Source organism: Lycium ferocissimum, unplaced genomic scaffold (assembly GCF_029784015.1).
Source record: "Lycium ferocissimum isolate CSIRO_LF1 unplaced genomic scaffold, AGI_CSIRO_Lferr_CH_V1 ctg8716, whole genome shotgun sequence".
Classification (NCBI taxonomy): domain Eukaryota; kingdom Viridiplantae; phylum Streptophyta; class Magnoliopsida; order Solanales; family Solanaceae; genus Lycium; species Lycium ferocissimum.
Genome location: NW_026727392.1, coordinates 9,633 through 23,456, shown reverse-complemented (window position 1 = coordinate 23,456; position 13,824 = coordinate 9,633). Strand labels below are relative to the sequence as shown.

The window sequence follows — 13,824 nt, the reverse complement described above, 5'->3', positions numbered from 1 at the left end:
TTAAAACATGTGGCCTATGGCCCACATGTCACATGCAAGGCCACATTGCCATTTTTTTCATGAAATAAAATTTCCTAAACTTCACTTTTGGCCCCAAATTTTTATGAAATGCCTAACTTTCCATAATTCATTTTTGGTCCATATTTCATGAAATATTAGTTTCCATACTTCCACTTGTAACCCCAAATCTTCCTTAATATTTCCACCCAATCAAATTCATAAGCACTTATGTGTTAGAACAAGGTCGGAAAATAGTCTTATTCTTAACTCGTCGCAACCAACTTAAAAAATATTCCGTCGTACGAAATGCGAGATATAACAGCCAGAACATGTGGGCCTCACATGAATGGGATTGCGCTAGCAAAGAAAATCTTGTGAACAGGTTATTACTAGATAACCATGGAGAATGATTGTAGTAACTTCGTCCAAAAATGGCACAAGTGGTAGATTCATGGAGACTTGATAAAGGTTCCTCCGACAGAACTAAATGCTATGACGTCACCTTGGCCATTCGTCGCTTGGGGCATGGATGTCATAGGGCCAATTGAGCCAGCTGCGTCAAACAAACATCGCTTCATTTTGGTCGCCATGGACTACTTCACCAAGTGGGTGGAAGCAGCATCTTATTCAACAGTAACAAAGAAAGTGGTCACAGATTTTGTGCACAAAAACATCATATGTCGATTTGGTATCCCAGAATCAATCATAACAGACAATGGGGCTAATTTGAATAGCCACTTGATGAAAGACATATGTGCGCAGTTCCGAATCACTCATCGGAATTCAACCGCATACCGGCCACAAATGAATGGAGCTGTGGAAGCCGCCAACAAAAACATCAAGAAGATCCTCAGAAAGATGATTGATAACAACAAAGACTGGCATGAACAACTGCCATATGCATTACTGGGATATCACACTACTGCCAGAACTTCAATTGGGGCCACTCTATACCTGTTGGTGTATGGCACCGAAGCAGTAATACCAGCTGAAGTTGAAATCCCTTCACTTTGAATAATACAAGAAGCTGAGTTGGATAATGCAGAATGGATCGGCAAGAGGTATGGGCAACTAGCTTTGATAGATGAAAAGCGAATGATCACTGTTTGCCATGGTCAATTGTACCAACAGAGTGGCGCGAGCTTTCAACAAGCATGTGAGAACCAGGGTGTTTCAAATTGGACAATTGGTGCTCAAACAAATATTCCCAAACCAAGAAGAATACAAAGGAAAATTTGCGCCAAACTGGCAAGGGCCCTCTATGGTGCGAAAAGTACTATGAGGGGGAGCCGTAGTACTTGCTGAAAATGATGGTCAAGAGTGGACAAGAGCAATAAATTCAGATGCCATCAAGAAATACTACGTGTGAAGAAGAAGACGACTGTGAAGATTCAGAGTTTTTATAGTTTATGCTGCTTTAATTACGTTTCCTCTGCTTGTAATTTTTCATTTTTAGAAAAAAACAAATCCAAAACCATGCATGAACTACGCGAGGACCTAGTTACCTATACTCATAAGGGGATACGTAGGAGCTTTTCCAAGCTCGGTTGCTTTAACCAAAAATCCAAAATTATGTATTTGAACTACGTCATGAACTAATGCCTATTTTGGGATATGTAGGCTCTCTTTTGAGTTCAGTCTCACAAAAAAAAATTCAATATGTTTACCCCAAACTACTTTTCGACCTGATTCCCAAAATGGGATACGTAGGTGTTCTCCCGAGCTCGGTTATTCCAAACAAAGTTCCCAACAAACCTTAGGAAACCTCAAAAATATTTTAGCGAGAGAAAGATGAAAGTAACCTCACAAGGAAACTGGAGCAGAATTTTTGAGAGGACCTCAAAAATTCTTTAAATATATCAGTTCTAAGGAACGGCCTGATTAAAATTTCTACACTGGGGCATAATTTTTTAGAAGGATTTCAAAAATTCCTCAAGCATGGTGAAATAAAGAATTGACAAGTACACACTTACACCGGGGCAGAATTTTTTTGAGAGGGTCTAAAAAATTCATTCGACATAGCGAAATTCAAGTCGGTATGAAGATGTATACAAACTGGGGCAAAATTTTCAAAAGGGATTCGAAAATTTCGCAAGTCGAGATCAAGAAGGAGAAGAAAAGACGGAAGGCCTCGCTTGAGTAACTAATGTCATGACATAGAAAGGGGAGAATATAAAACATATTCCAAAATATGCATATATTTTCAAAAATCATTGCTTTTCAAAAAATTTCAGGAAATAAAAGATTTTAAGGAAAATTAGCATCCTTTCCTGCAAAAATGTGAACGGAAGAAGTCCATGCGCAGGGGGAGCAATCGACCATATGGGAAACTGACAAATTTTCTGTGGATGCAGGAACAAACAGGCACTGATGTTCTACACTAACGTTTTTGCTAAAGATGTTTAAAACAAGATAATGACAGCAAGCCAAGTGGAGAAGAAGCTTCAAGGAATAGCGACACAGAAGAATATATGAAAGGGTAACGAAGTCCTCCCTAAGTAAAGTTTGCTTTATGCTGATAAGTTTGTTCGTTTTGCAGAGCACAAAGATTTTTGCAAAAGAAAATTTTAAAGACTACTGAAAGATATAATCACGTTACCAAAATCTTGGTCCTCACTAAACAGTATCGGGTGAAGGTATTGAGACCCCGGCCTAGCGTTGCATGGCTTTCCTTGATACATTGGCTGAGTGGACGTCATAAAAATTTAAAATTTAAAATGACACATTGATATCGGTGTCCAAATGCCATATTCACAATCGAGTGTAGTCCTTTTGGAAGATGTGAACCCTGTCGACGGGCGGGTATTCTTCCCCGGAGTCAAAAAAGGAAGGAGTCAGTCTTGCCACCGAGGTAAGCTTCATTCCTCAAAATGACGATATGGATTAAACGACTATGTGCCGAAGGGGCTAAGTCATCATCCATATATATAGCCAAAAATAGGTAACATAATTCCAAGGATTGATGTCTGCAATCGTTGAAATACGAATGTGATTCCTACATCATGATTTGCGGTCGCTATTGCAGTCTATTTCAAATTAACGTAATCATGGTTCAGGGATAGTGGAAGTCATGAGAAAAGGCTCTGCACTTGAATATGCAGTAGTAACTTGAAAGTTATGACCAAATGTTGTAATTCTGGACACAGAGGTTAGTAGTCATCATGAAAGGAATATGATACTGCACTCTGGTGTGCCCTCTACATTTGGGTATTTTTGACTATAAGTGATGTGGTCCCGAACTGGTATACCGCAAGCTTCGTATGAGGATAACGATGCAGTTGACACCAGATTTGCGACAGTCACCGCAATATGTGAAAATGATATGAGTCCAAATTTTCAGGGGTGGCGGATGTCATAAGAAACAAAAATGTCCCCGCACTTGAAAACATGGTTTTCACTAGTAGCATCTTGCTTACGAAAACGACAACCGGACTTGGGTGTGTAGGTTGGCAAAAATGCGGTATAACCCGACCCAGATCCCAACAGAAGTTATCATTGAACGATGAAAACATCTGAAAATGACGAAAAAAGAGATGGTCAAAGTATCGTGATTATTATCCGGAGTAGATCATATTTTTTAAAAAATACACGAAAAACACACATTGGCAGGAGAAAAGAGAGAAGACGGACAAGCATTTGCAAAAAGACAGACATAACGCTAAGAAGATGACTTCAATGTCAACAAAACGGAAAAATGCCACTCAGGTGTGACTACATTAAAATCAAAATTTTCAAAAGACTAACACGCAGGACTCAACATTTGGAAACGAGCTAGAAGCTACCGAATGGAAGAAAAAGATGGATTCATAACATGCGGAACATACGTGGAACTTTTTCTTGGGCAGCTGGTTAAAAATCATGTACAAGAGTCAAGCTATATACACCAGGGATTGGAGATCACTTCAAGCATCACCACTAATAAGTCCTTTCCAAAAATCGCCTCCGTTTCAGATTTTTCAACCGAAAATAGCCAAAGGGATTCTCACAATAAAGGGATATCCCTTTTCAGACTATCGAGTCGAACAACAATTGGCCTGATTTCCTAAGCCATGGATATGTAGGCTACTCAAATTTTGAGGATCGGCCATATTCCTATCATTATCTCGGAACACCTCGAGATAGTTTTAAGAAAAACTCTTTATTTCATTAGTCTTCATAGAGTCAGAACAACAAACGTCCTGAATTCTCATTTAGCCTGAGATATGTAGGAAGCCCAGAAACCGGGGTCCGGCTATAGTTTCAAAATATTGCGCAAGAAGGGCTGGAATTTCTATTATTCGGTAAAAATTAGGTTTGTCAAATTCGTAGCTCAAGGATGGCCTTGCCATCCTTGAACTTCGAATGGACAATTGTTGACACCTAATTTTCACCTCAAAAAACGCGTATTCTATTTTTAAAATTTCCCGTGTCCAAGACGGAGCAAGGATGCCCTTAAAAAATTTTGAAAATTTTAAAATTTAAAAATCTCGAAAAAATTGCAAGGATTGACATTTAATTATTATTTTCCTAAAAATTAGCAATTACAAGAAATTATGAGTTACTTACTTTCATAAATATAATTCAAAAAATAAAATATGCATCTCGCTCCATCTAACTCGGAAAAATTGTTAATGAAGACGACGTATGAATTACAACAATATTAGGCTCATTTTGAAGCTAATATTTTAAATTTGAGAATTTTAAATTAATCTAAATGACTATTTTATTGAGTTATATATGTTATTTATATTACTTAACCATTGCTTGATTTAAATCGGGAGGAGGGATAATTTAAATTTCTTAAAAGAATTGGGGGGAGAAAGTTTATAAAAAATGAAGGGTGGAAGTTGATTAAAAATAAACTTCCATCCCCCACTCTTTTATGTTCAGTTTCCCGACTCCTCTTCTCCTCCTTGAGGCGAAATGGCGATGCCACTAGGGTTTGCTTTATCAGTCCAATTAGCGGCGTTTCATGGCTATTGTATGTTGGAATTTTGAGGGTTTCTGTCCTCTACCATGTTTTCTTATGATTACCGGGTTTATTTTCGTATAATTCATTTGTTTTGATCTTGAAATTGACTCGAATTAGGATGTTGCTCGGGTTTCTTCATGTGTGTGGTTGCCATGGGCGGAGCATCTTGTGCACTACACATAACAAATGAAGGACAAGGGATAGTTTCCCATGAGTCCATTCAAGTTGAGTACCATGCTTTGGGGATTTTATCTCGTTTTGTACCATTCTAGTACTATGATACCGTTGGCATATAGCATTCTTGTTTTATTATGACGAGGCGTACTATCCTATTTTTTCTGATTTTTATTTGGAATTTTAGGGTGAAATTAGTAAGATTAAATCGTATCGTGTGATTTATATGAAATTCTATTAGATATAGCACGAATTAGTACAATTAGCTGGCAAATTTGTTTGTCTTTTACTGAATTTTGAAATTGTTTGAATTAGGGTTTAAGAATTGGGGGGAAAACTTGGTTATTGGTCTGAAATTCTTTCCACTTCTGTCCCCAAACCCTATTTTTAGTGCTATATATAGATGAGTTTGTGGCCATTTGTAGGGGGCTTTTTTTTTTAAAATTGGAGAGAAGAAAAAAGAGGTCTTAAATTCTCATTATTAGAATCTTATTGACAAAAAACCAAGAATACTATAGATATACTACTGAAATACTACAATATACCTACATTATACATATATTATCCGAAAATTTACTACAAGATATCATAAAAATTCAAAAAGCAAAGGCTGTTTTTTTTAAAAGGGAATCTTGGGTGTTGATATTGAAGTGTTGATCCAACCCCTCCTTTTTGATCTTTAGGTTGCCCTAAAAAATGGTAAAATTTTGTTTTTAGTTTGCTTCATACTCATTTTAATTTCCTTTTATGCATTTAACATAGTTATGGTTCCTTGATTGATGTTCTAAGCCTGTTTATATTAGAACTTAGTGTGAATGTTGGCTTAAGTGTGTTTGTGTGGATATAAAGTTTCTTTTTTCTGGTTTACTCTTTCATTGATACTCATCATGTTATTGGTTCTATAATACTAGCAATATAAGGTTCAAATAAGCTTAAATTGTCACGACCCAACCCCGTAGGCCATGACTAGTGCCCGAGCTGGGCACCCATACGCACTCACTAACCAGATTCGGCATACAACGACTCGTACATAAATCAGTATCAGACGTGTCTCCAAACTGACGCATACAAATATATACGCACGAAAGCCGGCAAGGCTATCATAATGTACATAACATAGCAAAGTATACATACACGCAGCCGACAAGACTGCCATGGCGGATGGGCCGCCCAAATACAACTCGCACGTCGCATCCGAACAAAACTGTACATAACCCACATCTATATCTACAGACCTCTGTCTGAAACAACGAGAATCGGATGACGGGACGGGGCCCCGCCGTGCCACGAATAAACATAATCATATACATCGGGAGAGTATATACCCAAAATATCGGCTCCCGAACAAAGGGAGCACTCGAACGACGAATGGGAATCCTACGCCGGTGGATCACCAAAACGCGTATACGAACACAGTACTGCGGGCATGAAATCGCCCCCCGAAGAAAGGGGGTCGATACGAATATGTACCGAGTATGCAAAGCGAGAAGTACGGAAACGAAGTCATAATCGAAGTAAAGTGCACCGAACGCGAGCATAATAAGACGAATACCAAGGTACTTACATCTGACCTCCAAATTATACATAAGCGGTACAGAAGACAAATAGGATAATCAGGATGTCAAAATGCTTCGCTTTCTTTTGAAAAATATTTTTGCCTTGTATACACGGGAAATCAAACATACCATACGAGCTGACATCATCCGATTGCCGAGGAACGTACGGCCCGATCCATATATAACATAATAATCATAACGTACCGTCATATTATCATACCCCATATCATATTATATCATCAAATCATCACATATCACATACCACATATACACACATACCGCGGCCAGGAACCCAGCGGTAATATCATATATACACATACCGCGGCCAGGAACCCAGCGGTAATATCACATATACACATATACCGCGGCCAGGAACCCGGCCAACATCACATAGTGCGCACGATATCATAACCGGCCGGGACTCGGCGAAAGAAGTAATAACGAGAATGCGCGATTCATAAGTAACCAAATACGGTTTAAAACATTTTCAAAGATTTAATAAGTTAATCAAAGCGAACCATCGTTTATAAGCCACAACAAGAGTCAAATCGATTTTCTTCCGAATACCACTCGGAACATATCAAACCGAACTTCAGAGATCATAGTCACGTATCGGAATCATAAGTATACGAATCAACATTTCAGGCTCAACAAACAAATATATAATCATACTCAGGGGTCGAAAAGGTAATCATATTAAGTTCTTTTCAAAAAGTCGTTAGTACTACACAAAGAAAAGTCGCGGGACCCACGGACGAGCGTCACCCCAATCCGGGCCCGCCTACGAAAATCATAGTCATCATACATCATGGAATCATTTTTGAGCATATCGAGGCAATCCGAGCCTTTCTGTGAAAGATACGAGCGTTCGTAGTTACGGAACTTTTAAAAGCCAATCTTTTTGTGCAAAAGTTGAAAATCAAATATTTCAAAGGCATAAATGCCAATATTTCATCATACCAACATATGAATTTCCAAGGAACTAATAGGAGTCATAAACATGCTCGGATTGCGGGAATAGAATTTCCTCAAGGCTCGTGTCATTGTCTATTTGTAACTAGGCATGCCAAAGAAGAAAGAATGGAGCTTTACATACCTCGAACGCACCCAACGCTATCTCAAACTCAAAATAAATCCAACTTACGTCTCGGGCTGCCCAAGGTCTACAAACAAGTCATAATATGCCAAACATTAGCTAGAGACATTTGGGCATTTAATTCCAATTTTTGCCCTTAATTCTACAGAAATTTGGGCAGCATTTCCCCTATAAATAGGCCAACCCCGAGAATTTAACTCGGCCAAAATCAACAACAACAACAACAACTAACCTAGCAACATTAATAATCAATCAGAAAAGCAATATAACACTAATAACTCTCTTTTACATCATTCAACAACTTTCAACATATTCGATTCAACGACTCACGTTCAAGCCAACATCAACGCTTATACATTCATATACTAATCCAAATCCATACCAACAACATTCAACAACATTTTAAACAATTCATACAATATTTCCAACAATCCAACAAAGCTCGATTTGCCCGAAAACTGTCCCCAAACCCGAGACACCACTACAACCCATTTCTAACTTCCGAATCATGATTTGCATCAACAATTCACATTCTAACAATGCCATTCTCATAGATATACAAATTACATTAAATGTACAATAACCTCCAAATCAGTCCGCAACAATTACAACATCAATTTGAGTCATTAAACTCTCATTCACATCATGGCATTCATAACGACAACAACTAAAACGTTAAGTAGAATCAATCCATTCATTGTCATATAATATGACCCATTTTAAACCAACACTACATATGCACATATTTATGATTCTTATTCATTCCTCCATTCTACAACAATCACAACATACTAACTAGACATTAATTCATAGCTTCAACACAACACCACACACACACACACTTACACGGCTCAACACTACATTCACAACCTCCACTCCAACATGCCATATTTCATGAATTTCCTTCATTTTAACATACTACAACATGCATACAACCTTTATAACACATAAAACAAGATCAAATCTTACCTTTCTTCCTTCAACTTCACAATAGGCTAGGGTTTCCAAGGATGAAAACTAGCGGGTTGATCGCTCCAACAACACTTCCACGCTACTTAGGGACCTCCAATTAGTGAGTTTGCATCAACAAAATAATTTTTGGATGGCTAAAATTGGACCTCACTTTTTTTTTTCTCTCTTGGCCGAGAGCAAGCTTGTTATTCTTCAACCTTCTTGATTTTTTTGCTAAGTGTTGAAATGAAATGAGAATGAAGTAGTCATCTTTTGAACTAAGGCAAGACTTATATAAGTGTCCCTTGGCCCACACCATGTGTTGGAGCAATAGAAATTAAACACAAATTGTGTGGCCCAATTTCAAATACCACACGGCCAAGGGCCAAATATTTGCATGATTTGCAAGTTTCAATTATATCACTTTTGGTCCCAAATTTTCCAAATTGTTCCATGCCAACAAATTCATGAACATATTATGTCTCAAAACAAAATCGAAGGTCAAAAGTCTCGACTTCATATCCCGGAATGGTTTGGACCCTAACTTATCATAATTAAACCGGATTGTCCCAATGCGCAAAATACGGGATATAACATAAATGAGGAAGAAAGGTTAGTTTTAGACCATAGTTTGTTTCCTTTAACCTTTTAGAGTTCTATAAAGCCCATTTTAGTTTGTAGAATACTGTTGCATTAGTAGTATCTTCAGATCATGTATATCATATTGATGTTGTTTAAACTTGTTGCTGTTTTATGGAGGTTTGGCAATTTCTGGTCTTACTGTGATGGAAATGGTTTTCCTTGTGTGATTTTTGTTGGTTTCAAAACTGTCTAAATGTAAAACTTGAAGGAAGGATAAGTCTTGTTATGTTGTGTGGCCAATTTAGACTGATGGGTTCAGAAACTTGAAAAATATTGGCTGTTATTAGTGTTACATGGATTTGAATCCTTTTAAAGCACCTTGATTAAAGTTGGTTTTTTTAGTGAAATAATCTTCCTTAAGATGACTTGTAAGGTGTGTCTATGGAGTCTTAAAAGTGAGTTTTAAATGAAATCTATTTTCTTGTTTGGTGTTATGAGCCTCAGCCTGAGCTTCTGGACTTTTTTTTTTAAAAGCTGCATGGTTGTAAAAGGTTCTAAAAGGTAGAGGCTGGTGACTTATGGGACTGTCTCCCATTTGTGAACGCTGTTCTGTCATCCTTTGGTCCTTTAGAGTGTCTCTTTAAAAGGATGAGTTGTTTTAGATTTGACTTGTGAATTTTGGAATTTGTTTAAGATTATGATGATTGCTGATTTTGGAATTTGTTTAAGATTATGGTGATTGCTGATGGAATATATAGTCTTTAGAAATGGTAACTTAAGTGTAAAAGAGGGTTTTGAAAGATAATGTCACTTGTTGTCTGGTTTGTTGACTTTCTGTGAATTTTGAGCATCATGTTAGACATTGTATGTGTTGTCAATACCCCTTCTGCCAAGCTGATTAAAAGAGTTAGAAGTATAAGGAATTTTGGAAACTTAACCTGTTATATCCCGTATTTTATGCGTTGGAATATTTTAGGTTGGTTGCGACAAGTTAAGGATAAGGCTATTTCAAGTTTTGTTGATTTTGTTTTAATGCACAAGTTGTATATTCATCTTTCCATTGGTATTGAGTGTCAAGGGTAAATTTGGAATAAGAAAAATTTGGGGTTAAAGTGAATTATGGAAAGTTAAGCATTTCATGAAAATTAAGGGCTAGAAGTGAAATTTTGGAAACTTAAAATTTCATGAAAATGGCCATATGTGGCCATGTGTGGGGTGTGGGCCATAGGCCACATGTATTAATTATATATGTAAGCATAAGATGACTAATTAAGTCATGTTCATCATTTCTCCACTTAAGAAAGTTCAAGAAGCTTGGAGAAAATATGAAGAAAAAAGAGAGGGGGAGGTTCGGCTAGGGGGGCTGGCCGAATATGGCCATGGAAAATTGATCCCCAAAAATTATTTTCTTCTATGTTTTCTACTAATTGGAAGGTCCTCTACAACGTGGAGTAGTTGTTGGAGCAAGAAAATCATTCGTTGTTGTCATGAACAAGTCTAGCCGAATAGAAAAGTTGACGGGAAAAGGTGAGGTTTGATCTTCTTTATGTGTTTTATGGATGATTTGTACATGTTATGAAATGTAGAAGTGAATGAAGTTCATGAAAATATGGTGCTGTGTTGTGTGACCGTGTATGTGTGGTGTAGTGTAGAAGTGAAAAACTAATTGTATTTAGCATGGTTTGTGTATGTTGTGGAGTGTGGAAACGAATGAAATTCATCAAATTATGGGGATTGAAGTGGAACCGTGTGTGTGTGGGTTTGGCCGTATGTGGTGTGTGTTGTGTAGGAATGATGAATTAATTGTATTTAGCATGTTTGGGTGTTGTTGTAGTGTGTAAAAATGGATGAAAATCATGAAATTTATGTGTGTGATGTGTGGCCGAAAATGGGCTGATTTGGCATAGGCATGTTGAACTAGTTTTGTGTAGTATTTTAGTTGTTGTTGTTATGGATTATGTGATGGAAATGAAGGTATTGGATGGTACAAGTTAGAGTTGAAGCCGTTTGTGAGCTAACGTAGAAGTTGGTATATGGGTAATATAGCTTCTTGCATTTACATGAATGATATTGTGACATATAGATTGTTAAATGGTTTATGAGTTTGGAAAGAAGAGAATGTGTTGATGTTGTTCTTGTCGAGTTGGAGAGATTTCGGGTGGAGTGATGTTTTAATTGGATTGTTTGAAATATTGTGTGAATTGATTAAAGTGTTCTTGAATATTGTTTGAATGGTTTCGGATTAGTAATTGTACACGTGAGCGTTGATGTTAGTTGGAATATATGTAGTTGAATTGAACATAATTGGAATGTTGGCGAAATATGTGGAGAAGAGTTATTAATGTTAGAATGCGTTTTGAATTCGTTATTGATGTTGTTGGAATGGTTGTTGGTATTTTTGTTGATGATATGGGCCGAGTTGAATTCTTGGGGTTGCTGAGTTTATAGGGGAAATGCTACCCAAATTTCTGTAAATAAAAGTGCGAGCTTGGAATTGGATTCCGAGGTGCCTATGGCTAATGTTTGGTGTCTAGTGATGTTGTTGTAGATTTTGAGAAGCCGAGACTTGAGTTTGGATTAGCCTAGAAAGCAAATGAGGTATGTAAAGCTTACCTTTCCTTCTTTGGCATGTCTTAGATATGGCTAAGCTATGATACGTTACGAGTCTTGGGGCAATTCCATTCCTGTGATCCGAGCGTACATATGAGTCTTATTCATTTCTTGATGTTCGCATTTTAATATGGTCGGATTATGATCCTTATGTCTTCCATATGATTGGATTTCAAAAAGCCGTAAAGAGATTTTCGTTGTAAAAGATTCTGTAACTACGAACGTCCGTAACTTTCATAGACAGAACCGGATTGCTTCGATATGCTCGTAAATGATTCCATAGCGTATAATGACTTTAACTTTCATAGGCGGGCCCGGATTGGGTTGACGCTCGTCCGTGGGTCCCGCGACTTTCTTTTGTATAGTGCTAACGACTTTTTGAAAGAACTTAATATGATTATCTTTCCGACCCCCGAGTATGATTATATATTTATTTGTTGAGTCTGAAATGATGATTCGTATGCTTATGATCCCGATACGTAACTATGGTTTCTGAAGTTCGGTTTGATATGTTCCCAAGTGATATTCGGAAGAAAATTTGATTTGACTACTGTTTTGGCTTATAAATGAGGGTTCGTTTTGATTAACCTATTGAGTCTTTGAAAATGTTTTAAACTGTATTTGGTTACTCACGATTCTGCTCGTGCATTCTGTTGTTACATTTTTCGCCAAGTCCCGGGCCGGTATGTCATCGTGCGCACTATGCTTTATTCCGGAGTATGATGTGTCCGGTTCGCCGAGCCCCTTTTGGTTGGGAACCGCGTATATATTATGGTGTTATGATGCGTCCGATTTACCCGAGTCCCTTTCGGCAAGGTACACGTGTGTATATATGCTGTGATGAGTTATGAAATATGACGTGATATGAGGTATGATATGATAATCTCATGATATATGATATGATATGTGATGACTTGATGATATGATGATTCTGTTTACCGAGTCCCTCACTGGAGGGCCGGGACACGTTATATGTTATATATATGTATTCTGGAGTATGATCAGTTGGTATCAGATCCGGTGGTGGGGTCAAATACATGGTGGGGGCAAAAGCAATGGTGGGGCAAACCCAATGGTGGGGCAAACCCAATGATGAGGCAAATTCCACATTGGTTTAGGCAAATCCCACATTGGTTTAGGCAAATCCCACACTGGTTTAGGCAAATCCCACATTGGTTTAGGCAAATCCCACATTGGTTTAGGCGAATCCCACATCGGTTAATGTCACCTCGTATGATAAGTTATGATGTTATGATGTGTTACGGTATATATATGATGATCATTCGTTTATGTCACTCGTTCCATTATGGGCCGGATATGATACATGACATTGATACGCACGACGCGGATTTCGGGAGTAAGCGTTTTGGCATTCGATTATTATATTTGTCTTGGGCGTACCTCACATTGTTGCCCGATTTGTGTTTCATATGCAAACACCTCGGTATTCGTTATTATGCTCACGTTCTATACTCCTTACTTCGGTTATGACCTCGTTTATGCATGCGTATGCTATGCTTTACATGCTCGGTATATTCCGTGACGACCCCTGATTCTTTGGGGGCTTCGTTTCATGCCGCGCAGGTATATACAGATGAGTAAAAGATGTTCCAGCGGGATTGGCGAGCTCCATTTTCTCCCTCGGCACGCTCTTTGCCAGTCGAGTGGTAAAGTTGTGATATTTTGGGTTATGTTAGAGACTTTGCAGACAGTGTCGTGTGTATGAGATGTCAATTTTGTAAGCGGCTATGTAAGCCGATGTATCATTACACTTATTGTTACAGATTTGTTATGATTACAGGCTTTATCTGATTTGATAACATGAAAGACATGTTTGTTTTCAATTTTTTTTTTTCATTATGTACTTATGTCATGTTTTGCGGGCCCAGTATGATTATGAGTAT

General features: G+C 37.8%; 1 protein-coding gene across 1 annotated transcript; it reads left to right on the top strand.

Moving 5' to 3' along the window:
• Window positions 1-492: 492 nt before the first annotated feature.
• On the top strand, window positions 493-1,014 carry LOC132045947 (uncharacterized). The gene has a single exon (XM_059436513.1). It carries the CDS (start codon window positions 493-495, stop codon window positions 1,012-1,014), a length of 522 nt encoding a protein of 173 aa, XP_059292496.1.
• Window positions 1,015-13,824: the final 12,810 nt, after the last annotated feature.

Excerpts from the sequence above, each read along its gene's own strand:
- LOC132045947 (XM_059436513.1), top strand. The coding sequence starts at position 493 with ATGACGTCACCTTGGCCATTCGTCGCTTGGGGCATGGATGTCATAGGG.